The sequence below is a fragment of the Pimephales promelas genome, chromosome 22 (genome assembly GCF_988280905.1).
Source record: "Pimephales promelas chromosome 22, fPimPro1.hap1.1, whole genome shotgun sequence".
NCBI lineage: Eukaryota > Metazoa > Chordata > Actinopteri > Cypriniformes > Leuciscidae > Pimephales > Pimephales promelas.
Genome location: NC_142790.1, coordinates 7061079 through 7082772, shown reverse-complemented (window position 1 = coordinate 7082772; position 21694 = coordinate 7061079). Strand labels below are relative to the sequence as shown.

Sequence of the window (21694 nt, the reverse complement as noted above, 5' to 3'; positions counted from 1 at the left end):
TGGTGGGAACCTTGGGCACATATCCAGGCCGGGGTCTCAGGATCACGTGAGAGTAAGCCGGCCCGAACTCCAGGCACGCTTCGTCAACGGAGAATGCGTGCAGGTCCCCCACCCTCTTGATGGAGGCCAATGCAACCAGGAGTGCTGTCTTCATGGACAGAAACTTTAACTCTACTGATTGCAAAGGCTCAAAGGGATGCCTCTGCAGAGCACTTAAAACTACTGAGAGGTCCCAAGAGGGTACGAGGGGAGGACGAGGCGGATGCAGCCTCCTCGCTCCCCTCAGGAACCTGATGACCAGGTCGTGCTTCCCTAAGGACTTACCTTCCACTGCTTCATGAGAAGCGGCAATGGCCGCGACATAGACCTTAAGGGTGGAGGGCGACAGCCTGCGCTCCAACCCTTCTTGCAGGAAGGAAAGCACGACACTGATCGGACATCTCCGGGGGTCTTCTCCGCGAGAAGAGCACCAATTGACGAAGAGGTTCCACTTCAACGCATAAAGGTGTCTCGTGGACGACGCTCTTGCGGAAGTGATGGTTGCCGCCACCGCAGGTGGCAGCGAACTCAAACCTGCCTCGTCCCGTCCAGGAGCCACACGTGCAGCCTCCAAAGATCGGGACGAGGGTGCCACAGAGTGCCCCGTCTCTGAGAGAGTAGGTCTTGTCTCAGAGGAATAGGCCAAGGAGGTGCTGTCGCGAGGAGCATGAGATCGGAGAACCACGTCTTGGTGGGCCAAAAGGGGGCTACCAGCAAGACCTGCTCCTCGTCCTCCTTGATCTTGCACAACACCCGTGCAAGGAGGCTCACTGGGGGAAACGCATACTTGCGTGGGCCCCGTGGCCAGCTGTGCGCCAGCGCATCCGAACCGAGAGTGCCCCAGGTCAGAGAATAAAACTGGGCGCAGTGGGCTGAGTCCCGGGAGGCGAACAGATCTATCTGTGCCTCCCCGAACTCTTTCCAGATCAGCTGGACCGACTGGGGATGGAGTCGCCACTCGCCGGAGATAGGACGGACCCGAGACAGCTTGTCGGCTGCCCAGTTCCGGTCTCCAGGAATGTGAACTGCACGAAGGGACCTCAGGTGCTTCTGACTCCATATCAAGAGGTGGCGGGCGAGCTGCGACAACTGGCGCGAGCGTAGACCCCCCTGGTGGTTGATGTACGCTACAGCCGTAGTGTTGTCTGAGCGGACAAGCACATGCTGGCCCTTGAGCAACGCTCTGAAGCGGTGCAGGGCGAGCCGTACTGCCAGCAGCTCGAGGCAATTGATGTGCATGAGGCGCAGGGCCCCCGTCCAGGAGCCGGCGGCTGCATGCCCATTGCACATGGCACCCCAACCCGTGGTAGATGCATCCGTGGAGACGATGAGATGCCTGGAAACTCGCTGAATAGGGACGCCCGTCCGTAAAAAGCTGAGGTTCGACCACGGGAAGAAGGTTCGCCGGCATGCCGGAGTCACTGGGACTCGGAGCGAGCCGCGATGCCATGCCCACCTCGGGACTCGATCGCGAAGCCACAGCTGAAGCGGTCTCATATGAAGCAAACCGAGCGGCGTTGCCGCGGCCGCGGATGCCATATGCCCCAGGAGCCTCTGAAAAAGTTTCAGTGGAACCGCACTCTTGCCCTCGAACTGACGAAGACAAGTCAGCAGTGAGTGCGCGCGCTCGTTCGTGAGCTGCGCGGACATGGCGACCGAGTCTATCTCCACGCCGAGAAAAGAGATCCTCTGCACGGGGCAAAGTTTGCTCTTTTCTCGGTTGACCCGAAGGCCCAGACGGGCTAGGTGCCGGAGCACCAAGTCTCTGTGTTCGCAAAGCTGAGCTCGAGAGTGTGCTAGTATCAGCCAGTCGTCGAGATAATTCAGGATGCGAACCCCGTGTTCGCGAAGGGGAACAAGGGCTGCCTCGACGATCTTCGTGAAGACGCGAGGGGACAGAGCTAACCCGAATGGGAGAACGGCGTACTGATATGCCTGGCCCTCGAAGGCAAACCGAAGAAACGGTCTGTGTCGAGGTAAGATGGACACATGGAAGTACGCGTCCTTCAGGTCGATTGCTGCAAACCAATCCTGATACCGAACACCTTCGAAAATGCGTTTGGCCGTGAGCATTTTGAACGGTAGTCGATGGAGAGAACGGTTCAAAATGCGCAGGTCCAGGATCGGTCGTAACCCACCGGTCTTCTTGGGGACAATGAAGTAGGGGCTGTAAAACCCGGACCTCACCTCGGCTGGAGGGACCGTCTCGATTGCACCCTTCGCCAGCAGGGTCGCAATCTCCGCTCTCAGGACTGGGGCATTGCCACCGACTATCGTGGAGCGAACTCCCCTGAAGCGGGGAGGAGACCGTGCGAACTGAATCGCATAGCCGAATCTGATCGTTCTGATGACCCAGCGGGATACCCCGGGAAGCGCTAGCCAGGCTTCCAGGAAGTGAGCCAACGGGGTCATGTGAACCACAGACGTCCCCCCGGAGGGGCAGCGTGGCGGGTCGACTGGCACGCGTGCAGGAGTCGAGATCGCGCTCTCGAGTGGACAAAGGAGCCCCCCAAGAGCGCGATAACTCCGCATGCAGCTCGGGGAAAAAAGGTATTGGAGTCGGCCGTGGCTTGCAGCGGCAGCCTTGTCCAAAAACCAATTATCCATCCGTGAGAGGTCGGGGCAGGATGGAGGTTTCCATTCTAGCCCGATACTCCCAGCGGCTCGAGACAGCATGGCCGTCATCTCGGGATCTGACGCGGACAACGCTGGAACTCCCGAAGGAGGCAACGCAGCCGGATCTTCCTCTCCCGAGGAATCAAGCCCGCCTAGTGATGCTGTGATAGACATCGCATCATCATCTGGGGCGCTGCTCGAAGCAGCCGGTGCCGCCGAAGAGACAGCCGACCGAGTCGAACTAGCGCCCGCTGGCTCACGCACTGAGGCGGGAGGTGTGGCCCGAGGAATCGTCGGGGCTTTATCCCACACCGTCACCGTTAGATCGCCCGGTCCCCGGGTCGACGGGCCCCCTTTCGTGAAGGAAGCCGATCGAGTAGGGGGGACCGGGGCTCTCACTCTAGTGAGATCATTGAGCCGCGACCTCAGTGTGGAGATGGTCATGCTCCCACAGAAGGAACATGAGTCATCCACGAACGCGTTCGTGACCATCAGATGACGATAGAAATCTACCACATCCAGAAGGGCACGGGCGAACCATCTTTAAAAAGACGTGCCGCGTGCAGCTCTTTTACAGAGAGGAGAGAAATTCACTCTTTCAGCGCTGAGGCTACCAGGGAGAAGCGCAAAGTCTGGCAAACCACTGCACAGATCGCAGGCAATGCAGAATCTCGCTGGGTACCGCCGTCACACCAACACTGAAGAGGACGCTCGTCTCGAAGAGTCTTGAATCAGCTTTGAGGAGTGAAGAGGTTCTCTTGGCTCCGAAGCGAAAACATACTGCGGTTGCGTTCACTTCCTCCTTTTATACTCACGGAGTAGGGCGGAGTACGCTATGCAAATTTCCGCAGCCCCAAGGCATTGCATGCCATTGGCTCGTGTTTTAATACTCGAAGAGGATTGGCTTTCTATGCGAAATCCCCAATCTCCGTCACTTCTGACGTAACTCGAAGTGACTACGAAAGGGAACTACTCTATCTGCTCATGTGCTTCTGTTATTATCGAAACCGGCCAATTCTATCGTGTGGAGCTACTGTATGTCTAACGAGTGGGTTATACATCATACACGGTATCATAGAATTATGTCGAATTGCCATAAAGCAGTTTGTGTTTCCCGCTTGTTCTCACTCGTTCTCGCTTCTCACGAGACTTCTATTTCCAACTTACCGGGACATTAGTCCTCATGTTGCAAGGGTGGTTTTCCGCCTGGGAACGCTGGGGGGAGCGGGGAAAGCCACCATTCTCTCCAGAACAGGTTATTGAACCATTCAAATGATTTCTAAACGGTTTTATTAAGTTGAAATAGTTGCCAAGTGCCCCTTTAAATGAACTGTTTTGTTTACGTTCTGCTTACAAATCTCAACTTAAATTTGTAAGTTGACTAAACTTGAGTTTATTAAGTTACCCGTACTCAAGTTTTATGGTAACCTCTACAAATCCACAAGTTAACTCTACAAAGAAGTAGAGAGTAGGATCAAGTCAAAAACGATGGCCTAATTTGCTTGAAAAATTTGAGGCAATCAGTTTCCACAGCTTTTCCTAGTAAAGTCAACTTATTACTTTTTAGTTTACAGTGTATTTGTATTGTTATTTTACTGTAAAATAGTATAATTTAATATATTTATTTTTTTGTTTGTTTATAATTTAATAAAAAAGCAATATTTTAATTATACTATATACAGAATCACAATAATATATTATTGTTTTTTATTATTTTATTATCATGTAAGGAATACTTGATGAATGGCCGTTAAAAAATAATGCACACTCGAGGTGGTGATGTGGCCCCTTTTACTAGGGTTACCACATCTCAAGACATTGTTCAAATGTTTTATTTTGAAGACATTTGTCAGATTATTTGTCCTTAAAATGCTCTTGTGTGTTGGACTAATGTCAGACTAATTCAGTTAGTATTACAGTATCACGTGTAGTGTAATTTTTGTTCTATTTTCCCTGTTCTCGTCTATTTGAGTTTGCCTGTGTTCCCTAGTTAGTTGCATTGGTTGTTATTAGTCCCACACATCTGTTGTGTTTTCCGTTGATTACTCTAACTGTGTTCAAGCCCTCAGTTTCCTCGGTTCATTGTCCGTTATCGTCAGTGTTAAACATGGTTGTGTTTATTGTGTTTATCCTCCTGCGAGTTTTTTCAGTGGATTCAATAAATGCTGTTTTTGTAATCTACTCCTTTCATCGTGCACTTAGTACAGCAACCTACCGTGACACAGAGACAGAAAGAGAGATTAAGCGTGTGTGTCCAGCAGCAGTGTTTCTGCTAATAGTGAAGCTGTAAGTTTATCTGCTTCAAGAACAGTTACTACCTCACTACTGAGAAATGTCATAGCTTTTTAGTAGCGGAACTATTTTACTGATAAAGTTGCGGTGCAGCGCTGACAAGAAGTTTGTGTTTGTGTCTGTGTGTCGCTTTTTACAATACAGATTGTATCAAAGCAGCTTCACAGTGATAACATGAAAATAATACAACACAGATCAATAATATTGTTGAATATTAAATGTCCCCAACTAAGCAAGCCAAAAGCAAGGCAACAGTGGCAAGGTACCAAAACTCCATCAGGTGATTGAATGGAGAAAAAAACTTTGGGAGAACTCATACTCAGTCAGGGGCCAGTTCTCCTCTGGCCAACGAAGGAACAGTGATTACAAAACAAATTGGATCGAAACATTAAGAGAATTTGTCCATTTTCCATCTGTTTGGAAGTAATCACGCCGGTTTGGAGATGACATGTTGAGATGGTGATGTTAAGTAGTATTTTTTTTTTCCATGAATTTTTCCCCTAGGCAATTTAAAAATAGTCTTCATTAAAGCATTATATTTATAAGCCATGGACCAAGCCAATAAACTATAGCCCATTTTCCACCAAAGCATTTTGAGAACCGGTTCAGAGCCGGTGCCTGCACGCGAACCAGTTCTTTGTGTTTCGACAGCCAAAGAACCGGTTCTCGGCCGGGAAAACTGGTTCCAAAGCGGCACCAACTCTTTGCTGGACTAGAGCCATTCTTTTACCACGTCATGTTTACGTCGGGGGCTGGGGCGGGTTTAGATGTGTTCTAAACATATTTTCTGACCATTGCAAAGCCAAGAGAAACTGCAGAAACACGATGGAGTCCACCTTTGTAATTGTTATGCTTGAAGTTGGCGCAAACATTTTTATTTATTTATTTTATTTGAAACATTAAGCAAAGAAGAAAACAGTCACGATATAGAACAAATAAATGGAATGAAAAAAGACAGGAGTACATAATTTATCAGAAAAGATTACATATCAAACGAAAAGTTTAAAAGACTTACATATTTCAATTGTTTTTAAAGTTTTCTTGGTACACGAGTTAGAGATAATCCCAAAGCTATATACTTGCAAGTGTTTCTAGCGACGTACACAGTGACGTAACGACGTCATTCCCTGGGCGCTCTAGTCAGTGGAAAAACAAACAGGTTCTGAACGGGTTCGCAAGTTGAACCAACTCCGAACCAACTTTGAACCAGCACCAGTTCCGAACCAGTTGTTTTTGGGTGGAAAAGGGGCATAAAAGGGTCTATAAATGTTGATTTTGTACATTTTGTCATTCGCAGTGCTTCATGAGATTGGGCGGAGCTTAATGGCTATTTTGGCCTATACTGTGAGCTAAGAGGTTGTGAATCAATGGTATCTCTGCTGAAGCCGCCACATAAACTACATACCCCATGATGCTGTACAGAAAATTACACCAATCAGAGAGCAACACATGCCAAAATAGCCATAGATATCTATATAAAGGCTTGATATCTCGTCCACGCTGCTGGCCAATGTAGGTCGACGTCTGCACCTGGCGGCCATCTTGTCACAGGCAGCTCGCTCACTCGTAACATTGTGTTAATGGTACATGTACTATTGAAATAACCATAACTTGCTCAATTTTCTACCGATTTTCAAACAGTTTGGTTTGTTATAAACGTCAGAGATGTAGTTATGACACAGCACACTTATGAATAATAAGTGTATAAATAAATAATCATCCAGATAATTATAGTCTCGTTAATAATGTTTTTAAGAAACCAAACCGTTCGTAAATCCGTCAAGATTTCAACGAGATACGAGTATTTGTGTTCGTGTTGACCACTCATCTTACATCAGCTTACCTGTGACAAGATGGCCGCCGGTGATGACGATAGAAACTCTGCCTTAAGACATCTAGCCTTTATATAGATATCTATGAAAATAGCTCACAGTATAGGTGTAGTTTTCTGTACAGCATCATGGGTTATGTAGTTTTTCACAAAGAATTCCCATTAAACACAACTATCTTTAAAAATAAGCTGAAATAATGTGGGCTGGCGGCTTCAGCGGAGACAAATACCATTGATTCACAACCTCTTAGCTCACAGAAGGACTCTCTTTAAAGGTTTATAAGTTATCATTCAAAATCTATTTCTATATAGTGTTGCACTCCACTGCTCACCTTCACCAACCAATCAGAATCAAACATTCAATAGCCCCATAGTTTTATATTTATATATTTTTTTACATCCCTGTTTATCATTAATTTGACCTTTAAACTCAAATTCTTCAAGTCACCGACATAAGTGATAGTTTGCAGCGGTCTCTCTTGTAGTATATGCACTGCAGATATGCATTTTTCTTTGCGTATACTGTATTGTATAACTATGCTTATTAGGACCATTAAAATTATTCATCTAAACAGCAGAAAATTTGAAACAGAAATCTAACAATCTTATTAAGTGAGGAATGTTTTTCCCTTTTGATATTAATGGGATCAATTTCCTGTGAGCTGTTGTCTCCTCAATTCTCATCTCACACGTTTCTTTGCTTATTTATCTGTTTTTCTCTGAACAGAAATCCACCACCCACCCTACATCAACCGGAGCTCTGGTCAAACGATTTTAAAGATTTTGTATGCAAGTGAGTAACACAGATTAAGTGCATTTCTATTTGTATTTGCCTCTGATGGACATAGATTATGAAGTTTAATGGTTGCGAAAGTTTTGTTAGTTTTAGTCTTTTCTATACCGATTGTGTTTTATGAGCTTCTCTTAAAGCTTCATCATACTCCAATGAACCGCCTACTGTTTTACCAGATTGTTTGTGACTGAATTACTCTCAGCAGCCTTTAGCTTGTGTTTTTCCTGAATCTGGTCGTTATCATTTGCCATTTGATGTGACATCTTGGACTTTTCAGCACAAATTCTCCCATTTTTCGATTGTGTCCCCTTCAGGTGTCTGATAAAGGATTTTGAGCTCAGACCCAATGTGTTTGACCTTCTTCAGCATGTCTTCATCAAACAGATTGTGGGCCGTGAGAGGATGTTGCAGAAGCAGCTGATGGAGCTAATCGACCTCAACCAGCAAATGGGCGTTATTGAGAAAACAAGGTAATAAGACAAAAATATCAGCATTAGTGGTTTCTGTTATTAGTCTTGACTGGACATATTAATAAATATATGAGATATAACTAGATAGTGCGGGTTTTCAACTTTATTTGATTTGTCTTGCGTGATGACATAAGGATGGGCTCTATAGCTGCTGCTTTTGGCCAAGAACTGCCATCTTACTCAGGAAGAGGTCATCGGACATCTAACTTTACGTAACCCCCTGCTAATGCCTGGTACACATTGTACAATTTTGAGCTGTCCCAGTCGAAAGATGATCAATTCTGGCGATTTCTGTGGTTCCTATACAGTGAGAGAGGTTCTTTTAATAGGTTCATGGTCACCAAGCAAAGCCTGCGATAATTTTCTGACTGTCAGAAATTTAGCATGATCTCCTCATAGTGTGTTTGCTAATACGACCTACGTCTACTGACTAGCCAATGAAAACGCAACATGAAATGACAGATTGATTATGGTTATTAACCTTAAAACTACTTATCTCAAGCTTCATTTGCAAAATTTGGCATGCAAATTTGGCCTCATTTACCTTATCCATGACCTCGTCCACATTCTCCTCTTTCGCTTACTCTGTGATTTGTTATGATCATATAGGATTGCCGAAATCGCACAGTCTGAAGCAGGCATTAGATATTAACTTTATTTTTATCATTTAAGCCATCTTGGAATAACAGAAAGGAGAGACAGTGATTCCAGGTATGAGACATTGACTCATGGTCACATGGGCTAGATCAACCCTACTTCCTGTGGATGTAGTAGTAGCAGCTTCCTGTATCTGGTCATGTGTTCTGGCAACTCCCCTTGTTACTTTCCCAAAAGTGTTCATTGTGTACCCAATGTTGTGTTCTTATGTTTTCACAAAATTTAAATGTGTAAGGGTCAGCGTTAAGGGTCTGCCTACACTGGATACTTGGGTAACACTTTACTTGAAGGGGTGTGCATAGGACTAACATGACACCTTCATAACCATGGCATAGGGTTATGAATATGAAGGAAATTTTATGCAAGTTTGTGACAACTGTCATTAAGTGTCATTCGCTCAGTTATGACATTTTTAATGCAAATATGACATTGTTTGAGATGTCTTTGTCATGACAACTTGACATTACTAAGACAACACAACCTGTCATGAACATGACATAGCAGATTAATTATCAAACTGAAGAAAGCACCTAGCTTTATTGGTTAACATTACATTAAACAGTCAGGTGGTTGGTTTTGACATTGGCTGTCATGAAGCCATTATAACTTTTTAATGACAAATTCAATTAGTACCACTGTAGTTGATGTCACGAAAAATATTCATGACACAGTTATAATGGCCTCATAACAGCCAATGTCAAAGCCAACCACATGACAGTTTAACTTAAAGGGGTACTCCACTTTTTTTGGAGATAGGCTCATTTTACAACTCCCCCAGAGTTAAACAGTCGAGTTTTAGCGTTTTCGAATCCATTCAACCGATTTTTTTATATTTAGTAGAATATCAGTAGCCAGACAGTTTCTGGTCTCAATGACTTCCATAGTATATTTTTTTCCTACTATGGAAGTCAATGAGACCAGAAACTGTCTGGTTACTGATATTCTTCTAAATATCAGAAAATCGGCTGAATGGCTTCGAAAATGGTAAAACTCGACTGTTTAACTCTGGGGGAGTTGTAAAATGAGCCTATCTCCAAAAAAAGTGGAGTATCCCTTTAATTTAATGTCAAGTTGTCATGACAAAGACACTGACAGATTATGATGTTATGGTTTATGTCAAGATGTCGACATCTTAAACAATGTCATATTTGCATTCAAAATGTAATTATTGAGCGAAATACACTTAATTACAGTTGTTATAAACATGCATAAACCCTACTTCATATTAAAGACATATGTCATGTCATGATTATGAAGGTGTCATGTCAGTCTTATGCACACCCCTTCAAGTAAAGTGTTACTGATACTTGCTTTACCCAGTATTTTTTTTCAACTACATTACATACAACTACCTTCTAAGACAGCACTTATTACTCACAAGAAACATGTGAAGGCTTGTCATTAGCATGTTGCTAAGCTAACAACATTTGTGTTTGATGTGTCAAGAAACATTTCTGATTATTATCAATGTTGAAAACCATTGTGCTGCTTAATATTTTATTTTCTGGAAACTCCTCAAAAGACAGCATTTATTTGAAATATAATTGTGTAACATTTTAAACGTTTTAATATATATTTATTTAGTAAAAAAATGTTTTTACTGACAAACCTTTGAACAGTTGTCTATTTTATATGCTTGTTACAGCATCTATTTTTACTTTAATAACATTGTCAAACTCTAATTGAATATGCCGTGATAATTGTGTTGCTTAGCTTTTGAAACAAAGCTAAATAGTAGAATAACCTTGAAATAAAGATAGAAATTATTATGGGGCTCTTCAAATGAATTGGGGAAACTATTGATTTTTTTTTTTTTTCATCATTAACTTTTAATGCCTTTATCAATAATTCCAACAAGGTCATTTGTGTGAGTAATTTATATGGTTTTACCTTCCATGATTGCTTTTCATAGACTTTAAAGGATTAGTTCACTTTTGAAAAAACTTTTGCTGATAATTTACTCACCCCCATGTCATCCAAGATGTCCATGTCTTTCTTTCCTCAGTCGAAAAGAAATTAAGGTTTTTGATGAAAACATTCCAGGATTTTTCTCCTTATAATGGACTTCCATGGGAACCAGGTCCAACCGAGGTCCAAACGACAGTTAATAACAGTTTCAGATGCAGCTTCAAATGTCTTTAAACGACACCAGACGATGAATAAGGGTCTTATCATGCGAAACGATCGGTTATTTCAAAGCTTATTCCAAAAATGTAACTTTTCTAAGGACAAATGCTAACCTTGTAATATACTGTGAGGCGCGTTTGCAACGTCACGTAATACGTAATCACGTTCAAAAGGTCACGGGCGACGTAGCCGGAAGTACAGAATCAAAATCGCCCGACATCATTGTTTTACCTTTTAATTCCTTTTTTGTAAACGGCGTTTGAGTTAGTTTGCACGTTCAACATATGCGTTCAAATTGTAAACACTCTGACTCTGTACTTCTGGCTACGTCGTTGTTACGTTCCGGCTCCAGGAAGTAACAAAATAAAGGGAACAGAGTCCAAAAAATATATTTAAACAAAATATATTTAATTAAGTCCAGGGGATAAATAATAAAGAAAAGAAGCTTTCAACAGTAAATAAACAAACAATAAAGAAATAACAATAGAAGGTCCAGCTCCTGATGGGAACAGCTACAGGATGGAACAGAGCTCCCTTCCACAAAGGCCAGCCATCTTAAATAATAATTTCTAAATTGCAGACAGGTGTAGATCCTTATCTGGCAACCTATAAAAGAAAAGAAAGGACAGCAGAACAAATCCAAAACAAACCGTAACACCTCCCCCCTTAAAAAAGGGAGAGATTCTAATTAGAAACTCTACCTTTCACTATTTTCAACCCCAAAACACACATATGCTATGGGAAATGAACAATAAAAAACAACCTTACCGGAATTCGTATTGATCAATAACCATTATTACCTCCCCAAACTCTACACAACTCTTGGTTTCAAAACCAGCAATCTCCCGGCGCCTGGAAAAAGCACAATTAAGGAATTGAAAACCAATAAAAGGAAGGAGAGAGAGAGAAAACAAATGGTTAAGAAACTTATTATACACCACATGGGGCCCGGGACAAGGCGTCAGCTAAGATATTATCTACGCCTTTCACATGACGAATCTCCAAAGCATAAGGCTGTAAGAAAAGAGACCACCTAATAAGACGCTGATTAGGGTTCTGCAGAGAGTGAAGAAATGTAAGGGGGTTATGGTCTGTGTATACCACAGTTGGCATAGTCCCACAAGACACATACACCTCAAAATATTGCAAAATATACTCACAGTATATTACAAGGCTAGCATTTGTCCTTAGAAAAGTTACATTTTTGGAATAAGCTTTGAAATAACCGATCGTTTCGCATGATAAGACCCTTATGCATCGTCTGGTGTCGTTTAAAGACATTTGAAGCTGCATCTGAAACTGTTATAACTGTCGTTTGGACCTCGGTTGGACCTGGTTCCCATGGAAGTCCATTATAAGGAGAAAAATCCTGGAATGGTTTCATCAAAAACCTTAATTTCTTTTCGACTGAGGAAAGAAAGACATGGACATCTTGGATGACATGGGGGTGAGTAAATTTTCAGCAAAAGTTTTTTTCAAAAGTGAACTAATCCTTTAATCCTGTGTTGCAGGCATGAGCGTATCCACACCAAAAAAGGCAGCCACATGAAGTCTCAAAGTCAAACGTGTGATGACGTGGAAGATCTGGCAATCCTTGAGGTTCTGGATGAAGTAAGAATATATACAGAATACAGGCCCCTCAAGAGAAAGGCCAGAGAACACACACACTCACTAGTTTTGATCATCAATACACAGACTCAGAAAAGACAGGAAATTTCCCATCCTTCTGCCAGACAGCCCATTCATTCATTTTTTTCTTACATTTTTTTACCAGCAGCATTTTTCAGAGAGACTGTCAAGTGACCATAACTCTTCCTAACAGTCTTATATTTTAACTGTCAAGTGAATAAATAGACAGATTAGTGAACAATAACAGAGTTTGTATTGGAACACATTTAAGGTGATCGATCAATTCAGAGGGGGTCTCATTGACACTACATATATTTTCTCATCCATTATATGCTAGCAGTTTTGACATGAAGCGCTTGACTTATGCCTATGTCCTTGGACTGATGTCACCAGATGGAGACCTGTGATGTGTGTAACTGTCTTGTATGGTCATATTAGGCGCATATGGCAACAAAAAGTACATAGTGTGCAGCAATCGCAATGTAAAGAGTTCTGAATGCAGTAGTCTAGATAATGAATCATCTTACTGTGTCTAGGTTCGGTCATGCATGAAAATGGAGACTCCTGTGCGGTATTGGTTATTTTGTTGTGCAGTGGTGTGCAGTGGTTTGATGGGATGGCCATCTGTGATGTGTAATTGTTTCTCTGTTAGAACACAATCACCGAACAGCTACAGAGACGTTACACAAAGGAGCTGATCTACACCTACGTTGGAGACATCCTTATAGCGGTCAATCCATTCCAGAACACGGAGCTATATACGCCTGAGGTGCGTGTATAATATTTCATTACGGCTGCCATCAACATTTCATAGTCGGCTTCATTCCATTTGCTGCCAAATCTCTCACTCGCTTTCTTTCTCGACCGTCAGTTTCGTGCCTTTGTATTCTGCAGAAAGAGTGTAGATTTAATTTCCCTTTTCCATTCATGCATTGCACATGCTCTCCTCTCTCTAGATTCCCTTGTAAAACAAACAAACAAACAGAAGCACACTTCAGGATATCTTTAAAGAGAGAGTTCTTATACTACAGAAATAATATACTGTACTTTAAAAGTATAAAGTTGTGAATTAAATAAAAATATTTCAGGCACTTTAGCTAATTACATGTTTATTGCAATTAAATGAAAATTATTATCAGCTTTTTTGACAATTGCTTAAGTATCTTTATGTGTTATTTCATAATTCAGTAACAATAAGGTCTCATTTGTTAACATTAGTTAATGTTTTAACTAACATGAGCTTACAATGAGAAATACATGTTACCGTGTTTATTAATATTTGTTAATGTTAATAAAAATACAGCTGTTCATTGTTTGTTCATGTTAGTTCACAGTGCATTAAAGGATTAGTTCACTTTTTTAAAAAAAACTTTTGCTGATAATTTACTCACCCCCATGGCATCCAAGATATCCATGTCATTCTTTCTTCGGTCAAAAAGAAATTAAGGTTTTTGATGAAAACATTCCTGCATTTTTCTCCGTATAATGGACTTCACTGGGAACCAAATGGTTCAAGGTCCAAAAGACAATTTCAGTGCTAACTGCAAACTCTTCAAAGGGCTTTAAACGATTCCATCAAAATGAATGAATCTTTTTTTCCGAGTCGTTTGGTTCATTCAATGAACGAAACGAACGAATTGACTCGGAAAAATATTTTTTTCATTTTTTTGAACGAGTTCGAATAGGAGAGTAACAAACGTGCGTGACAGAACAGAGCAAGGCAAGCATTTGAACTTATAAAACTTAAACTTTGTTATTTATTTATTAAATGAGCGATCGTTTCACTAGATAAGACCCTTATTCATTGTCTGGAATCGTTTAAAGAACTTTGAAGCTGCACTGAAACTCTCATTTGGACCTTGAACCATTTGGTTCCCAATGAAGTCCGTTATATGGAGAAAATCCTGGAATGTTTCAACAGGAGAGTCACGAACGCTCATCACAGAACAGAGCAAGGCGAGCATTTGAGCTTATAAAACTTAAACTTTTTTATAAATTTTTTAAATGACTGATCGTTTCACTTGATAAGACCCTTATTCATCGTCTGGAATCGTTTAAAGCCCTTTGAACAGTTTGCAGTTTGCACTGAAAGTGTCTTTTGGGCCTTGAACCGTTTGGTTCCCACTGAAGTGCATTATATGGAGAAAATTGCTGGAATGTTTTCATCAAAAACCTTAATTTCTTTTCGACTGAAGAAAAAAGACATCTTGGATGACATGTGGGTGAGTAAATTATCAGCAAAAGTTTTTCTAAAAGTGAACTACTCCTTAAAATAATGTTAACGAATACAACTTTGATTTTAATAATGTATTACTAAATCAAAAATGAACATTATATTATTAAATGCTGTAGAAGAGCAGTTCATTATTTGTTCATGTTAACTAATGTAATTAACTAATGTTAACTAATGAAACCTTTAAAAAGTGTTACTCATAGTTCTATTGTCTTTGTAATATGGTTTGCATACTGCCAAATGGACTGAAAAGCATTCATGATAAACTGAAATATACTTTAATGACATTTCTATTTCAACTTTTGTCATGTATTTAAATATGATTTTAATTACACATTTGAACTGATGAAGTTGCAATTTGTACACTTAAAATAAAGGATATTGCACCCAAAAATTTAAATTTTGTCATATTTTTCTCACCCTCATGTCATTCCAAACCCGTAAGACTTTCGTTCATCTTCGGGACACGAATGAAGATTTTTTAATGAAATCTTGTAAAAATGAAAACTTATCTAAACACACTAAACACAAACTTAAACGCACTCTAGTTAAAAATAATAGTCAATTAGTATGTTAGTCAACACATCAAAGTAGGTGTACTTCTTTAAAGCATGACAAAACATTATTAAAACAATGATTTAAAATGTAAAACTTTTAATTTTAGTGTTACTTTAACATGTTTATGAAAGTGTACTCTCTTTATGGTCACTTAAATGGCAATTTATTTCATTAATACAGTATTAAATTATCTGTAAGTACAGATTTATTTATTTTTGGAATAAACTTTTAAGATTTGAATTATACTACGAATGCACATTCAATACAAAATCGCTTGCTTCTTTTTCACAAGGGTTTCCCAGCATACTTAATTTATTAGAAATGTTTGGTTTTTGATTTGAAAGCAATCAGACTAATGATTTTGACCTTGCGGATGATAAAATAAATTGCCATAGACTTGCATTAATCTAGCAATCGTATTAAAAAATACTGACAACAACCAACACTTTAGCAGTGCCCTGACAACCCTTTAAACACCCTAGCTAATGCATAGCAACACCTCAGCAACCATTCATAACAGCTTAGCAAAAGCAGCAAAATGCTTAAAAAACACTTTGAACATCAAAACAGCCATCTAGTCTAGCAATGCTTGTTGCATCTGGAATACCCTTGTTGAATACTTTGTTTCTCTGGCAGCATTCTAAGATTTACGTTGGAGCCAAAAGAACTTCCAACCCTCCTCATATATATGCAGTCGCGGACATCGCATATCAGTCCATGGTGTCCTATAATGCTGATCAGGTAGAGTATGTTCCTCTATGAGCTGCTGGAGTGCATCAGTCGTGGTCTGAACCGTGTTCATCTCTGTGTGCAGTGCATTGTCATCAGCGGAGAGAGCGGCTCTGGGAAAACAGAGAGCGCCCACCTGTTGGTCCAACAGCTGACCGTCCTCGGAAAGGTTTGGAGCAGTTTTATCTTCTCACTGTTGTATTATGTCAAGTTATCATTGCTTTCTTCTCAAATAATACAATTCTTTCAACTCAAATAAATGTTATGCTCATTTATTGGGAAGTAGCCATGTAATAAGTGTGTTCTTGGTCCAGATCATTTTTATTTTGCAGTATTGGCTAGCTGATCAGTTCTTTTTGTATTTGTGTTTTTCTTCAGGCCAACAACCGGACCCTCCAGGAGAAGATTTTGTTGGTCAATAGTCTGGTGGAAGCCTTTGGGAATGCCTGCACTGTGATCAATGATAACTCCAGTCGCTTTGGGAAGTATCTAGAGATGAAGTTCACATGTGGAGGCACAGTGGTGGGAGCTCAGATCTCAGATTACCTCCTGGAGAAGTCTCGGGTCGTACACCAGGCTGTGTAAGAGTCGTCTTGTCGCATATGACCCTGACCTTGACCAAATTCAGCATGCATGCTAAATTAAATATCAAATGATTGGATTGATCAAAATTACTGAAGACATTATAAGTTTAATAGTTCTCCTGTTAGCACGTTCAATGAATAGGGTACATCTATTAAGGAAAAAGACCATTTTGAGCAATAATAAATTAAGCATTCATTGTTTTCTACAAATTATAAACCAAATTAAATTTGATGGTGATTTCAAATGAAAGCATTTTTTTTTCTTACAATAAATGTTGTAAAAAGGTGTAAATGGTGGATGGTTGAGCTTCATTAATCTAGAAGAATACAACATATGTAAAAAAATAAAAATTAAAAATTAAATTGCTGAGATACTAAAATCTACAGAGCCCCCAAAGGGAAATGGTGAAGGGAAAAAAGAGATGGTTGAAAACATGTTTGTATTGTTTGAAACTTTGCATTCCCTCGGCAGGAAACTTTGCGTCTGCTCGCAAAGAGTTCAAAATGAGTGAACGCAAAGTTTCATGAGGGAATGCAAAACTTTTGCAAGAGAACACAAAAACATTGATTATTTTTCTTCCTATCAATTTTTTTTTTCACCACCACGTCCCTTTAGGGGCTCCATAAAAATGCATTCTCTAACCAAGCATTTTTTTCATCAGAGGGGAGCGTAACTTTCACATCTTCTACTATATCTATTCCGGTCTGGCAGAGAGGAAGAAACTCGGCCACTACAAGCTGTCAGACAGCAAAACTCCAAAGTAAGTTCTTGAACACCTGATAACAGCCTGCTGCTTTTATCTCTATCCTCATCTGACATCCTTTTCTCTATTTTGTACTCTTTGTTTTTCTCAATTCCAGATATCTCCACAATGAGAATGTTAAATTAGTGCCTGACATTGTGGGCAATTCCTTCTATAAGGAGCAGTTTGAGACTGTGGAGCAGTGCTTCAAAGTCATCGGCTTCAGCCTAGAGGTACACAAGAATACTAATATATAATGACATTTTTAATTCTTTGCTGCAAAGAACCTTTATTTTTGTACTCTCTTTCAAGTAGAGTCAGAGTTTCAATAATAAGTGTCATTTAAAACATTGATTTCGTTTTACATATTTTGAGTTCTTAAATTGGAGGCGATAGCAATGACTGTCGTTACACTAAAATGCGAATGTTGTTTCTTTTGGAGAAGGGGCTAGAAATACTAAATAATGAAGGGTGATACAGTTCATAATTATTCAACCATCCCATTGCAAATCAGGTTTGTTGGCAACATTTTACAGACTTTCAGCTGTTTGCAATGAACAAATCAAACTAAAGTAATTGAAATAGCTCAACACAGCAAAGTGGTTATCCCAAGTTCAACTGGGGCCATGTTTACACAAAGCCGGGTATTTAGAGAAACGGGTATTTCCCCTGCCTCTGTTTTCAATAATAACATCGTGCACACACCCGCATAAATATGCCATCAAGCGCCATCATAACTATGCCAAACCTATGGGCGGCAGTGTAGGGAGAAGGATAAAACCCATGCAAGCCAATCAGAATCCCCAGAATCGACACAAGAGAACCTAAAACCCCATTTCTCCCAGTTGACACAGCAACACATAACCGGCGTTTTCAGAATTTTCCTCTTTGGCCGGAATTTTTAGAAATAATCTTTTTCTGTGAAAAAAACTGGGCTTTCGTGTAAATGAGATGGCCAAACCGCAGGGAAATATCTGCGTTTTCCCATCATGTAAATGGAGCCTGAAAATGCAACTTTTAATGACTTCTGTTGTCTCAAAATTATTTAAACCCCTGAATTGAATCCCTCACAAGAGCACAAATCTGCAAAACAGGTGTTGTCTCAAGCACACCTGGTGCAACTAATCAAGGGCTTCATTAGTTGCACCAGGTAAGCTTGAGCTAGAACAAATGAGAATTGATGAACTGGCTAGGTTTGTTGAGTGTCATGTTTGCCTGCATGATAGAATGACTAAGTCAAAAGAAGTTAACAGTAGATATTATCGCCCTTCACAAACAGGAAGAGGATACAAACAGATAGCGAAGGCACTAAATGTTCCTAGATACACCGTTGGAAGCATAGTTTGCAAGTTCAAAGTTAAAGGAACAGTGGTTTCACTATTTGGACGAGGCAGAAAAAAAGCAGCTATCAACAGCTGAAACCAGATTTCTGAGAAGGCAGGTTGAAAAAAAGCTCTCGAGTGACAAGACTTGGTGGCAACAGGCACTGAGGTTTTAGCTTGCACAGTAAAGGTCCTTTCACACTGGACGTGATTTTGACACACGAATAATTCACGCGATGGTTTTATTTTTTGATCAGCTGATTGTATAATGAGTGCTTCCACACTGGAACTTCCACATGTTTTTTCGAATGTGCTGCGGCAAAAAAAAAACGACTTTTATTTATTTCGCTTCGATGTCGATTTTTTTTTTTTTTTTACTTTTGAGACGATAGAAAAGGCTTCAGCCAATCAGATACAAGGAAACAAAGGAGACGTGACCGCAACAATGACGGATCTTCTGATTGCTTGTGTGTCGAGTCATCTGTGAATGAAAATCTGAAACAAGGGCTGGTGGGACGTTGTCCTCATTCGTTTGTTTCGAGCCCAGTCGGATGTTTACAAGGCTTTTCAGTTCATTTGAGCCTTCAATCCGTTTACTAAATGTGTTTATTTGATTGCATGTTAACATATCCCCTGATGAATATAAGAGGACAGCTCACCTTAAGCAGACTGTCATATGCTGCTCTAGATAATTAACGTTAGTTCCCTTAAGTTTGTGGTTTGTCTCGTCAGATGCGGTGCCACTGTCTCCTCAAATTGTCCCACATAGCCTACATCCGAAAATAAGTGTGGAACTGGCCATGATAAAGTTTTAGCTCTGGTAGCATACTCTCTGTTCTTTAAGATTGGGTGCACCCAAAACCTTCTTTTCTGCTTTTAAATAAAATGAAAAGCTTGTCTTCACTGGATGATGGTGATGAAGAAGCTATGTCCCATATCCTGCGCACCGGCGCTTCCATCCAGACCACTGAAGTCATAGCATTGTCCCGCATTTTATTTTTGTCTTCAATAAAAAAAAATGTAATAAGAAAACAGAGAAAATGCGTCGCAATTAATGTGAATGGTTTTGACGTGAACTATTCTCACTCAATCTATTTGCTTTTCCGTTACGCGTCCGGTGTGCTGTGAAAGGGCCTTAAGACGTGTACTAAACACAGTTGGTTTCCATGCCAGAACTCCAAGATATACACCACTACTGACCCAAAAGCACAAGAAAAGTTGGCTCCAATTTGATAAAAATCATATAAATAACCCACAGAAGTTTTGGGATTCTGTTCTGTGGAGCGATGAAACAAAACTGGAACTTTTCGGCCCTGTGGATACCGGTATGTCTGGAGGAAAAAGAATGAAGCATATGCTGAAAAGAACACTCCTTCTACAGTTAAGCATGGTGGGGCTCGATGATGTTCTGAGGCTGCTTTGCATCCTCTGGCACTGGAAACCTACTGTGTGTGGAAGTCAAGATGGATTCATTGAAGTATAATAATAATAATAATAATTCATTACATTTATATAGCGCTTTTCTGGACACTCAAACCGCTTCACATAGAGGGTGTAATCTCCACAACCACCACCAATGTGCAGCATCCACCTGGATGATGCGACGGCTGCCATAGTGCGCCAGAACGCTCACCACACACCAGCTTACTGGTGGAGAGGAGACAGTGATGAAGCCAATTGGTATATATGGGGATGATTAGGAGACCATGATGGACAGAGGCCACTGGGCAAATTTGGCCAGGATGCCGGAGTCACACCCCTACTCTTTCGAAAGACATCCTGGGATTTTTTGTGACCACAGAGAGTCAGGACCTCGGTTTAACGCCTCATCCGAAGGACGGAAATCAGGAAATCCTAGGAAAAAACTTCATGCCGTCAGTGAGGAAGCTGAAGCTTGGGCATCTTTGGACCTTCAACAGGACAATAAACCCAAGCATACCTCAAATTCCACCAAGACCTTGTTGCAGAAGAAGTCCTGAAAGATTGTACAGTGGCCATCAGTCACCTGACTTGAACCCCATATAAAATCTCTGGTGGGATTTGAAGAAGCCGGTTACAGAACGCAAACCCAAGATTATTACGCAACTGGAGGCCGTTGCTCATGAGGAATGGGCTAATATTCCTCAGAACCACTGCCGGAAGCTGGTGTCTGGTTATACATCTCATATCATAGCAGGTCATAAAAGGGAAAAAGGTTGTTCTACTAAGTACTAAAGATGCTTGCCATGAAGAGGTTAAATAATTTTGAGACTGCCGAAGTTATTAAAAGTTGAATTTTCAGTTAAATCGGGGAAACATTTGTTTTGTTGAGCTATTTCAATTACTTTGATTTGTTCATTGCAAACAGCTGAAAGTCAGGACATTTTGCCAATACACCTGATTCGCAATGGGGGTTGAATCATTTTGATTACAACCGTAGGTAGGAGGAACGCTGGTGTGCAGTGAGCGTGAGAACAGCCTTTCTGTCCATTCAGGTCCAGTGCTCTGAACATTGTTGATGGCCTATGCGAAGGGTTATGTAGAAGTTGTGACCCAGTGCTCTAATGCCATCAGTCTCCACAATTACACTCTAAAAAATGCTGGGTTGTTTTAACCCAATTTTGGGTCAAATATGGACAAACCCAAAATGCTGGGTTAAAAATGTAATGTAAAAATTTAACCCAACGGCTGGGTTAGTCCATATTTGACCCAAAGTTGGGTTAAAACAACCCAGCATTGTTTAGAGTGTACCATCAGGCGAATCAATAATGCATGCTGGAATACATTACAAGAGCATGTTTTATCTTGAAGGCCACTTCCAAGCTTATCAGTGAAATAAGATATCGCAAGATCATGAAACTATCTCAACAGAGCGCAACAGTTGGGTTTTGAAAGTAAAAACCCAATTAATGTTCTTCATAGAGAAATGCAACCACATGAGGGTAAGCGAAAGTATATTTTAGAAGCTACAAATAAGAAATGATGTAAATAGCTGAATTCTTGTGAAGAACTACACAGTTAATAATCTTCGAGAGAGATCAAGCAATCCGAGAAGAAAGTATATGACGTGAATGCTTTCTTTTGGAAACTTA

The 21694-nt window shown here is 40.9% G+C and overlaps 1 protein-coding gene across 3 annotated transcripts in view; it reads left to right on the top strand.

Annotated features, from left to right (window-relative positions):
• Nucleotides 1-21694, top strand: part of myo3a (myosin IIIA) — a 148626-nt gene that overhangs the window by 81405 nt on the left and 45527 nt on the right. For all 3 annotated transcript variants that reach the window (XM_089125473.1, XM_089125471.1, XM_089125472.1), the window contains 9 exons: nucleotides 7506-7571; nucleotides 7886-8041; nucleotides 12337-12436; nucleotides 13107-13223; nucleotides 15882-15986; nucleotides 16060-16143; nucleotides 16353-16555; nucleotides 17221-17319; nucleotides 17420-17534. In XM_089125473.1, coding sequence (XP_088981599.1) covers nucleotides 7506-7571; nucleotides 7886-8041; nucleotides 12337-12436; nucleotides 13107-13223; nucleotides 15882-15986; nucleotides 16060-16143; nucleotides 16353-16555; nucleotides 17221-17319; nucleotides 17420-17534 — 1045 coding nt within the window. The remainder of the gene's footprint in view (nucleotides 1-7505; nucleotides 7572-7885; nucleotides 8042-12336; nucleotides 12437-13106; nucleotides 13224-15881; nucleotides 15987-16059; nucleotides 16144-16352; nucleotides 16556-17220; nucleotides 17320-17419; nucleotides 17535-21694) is intronic.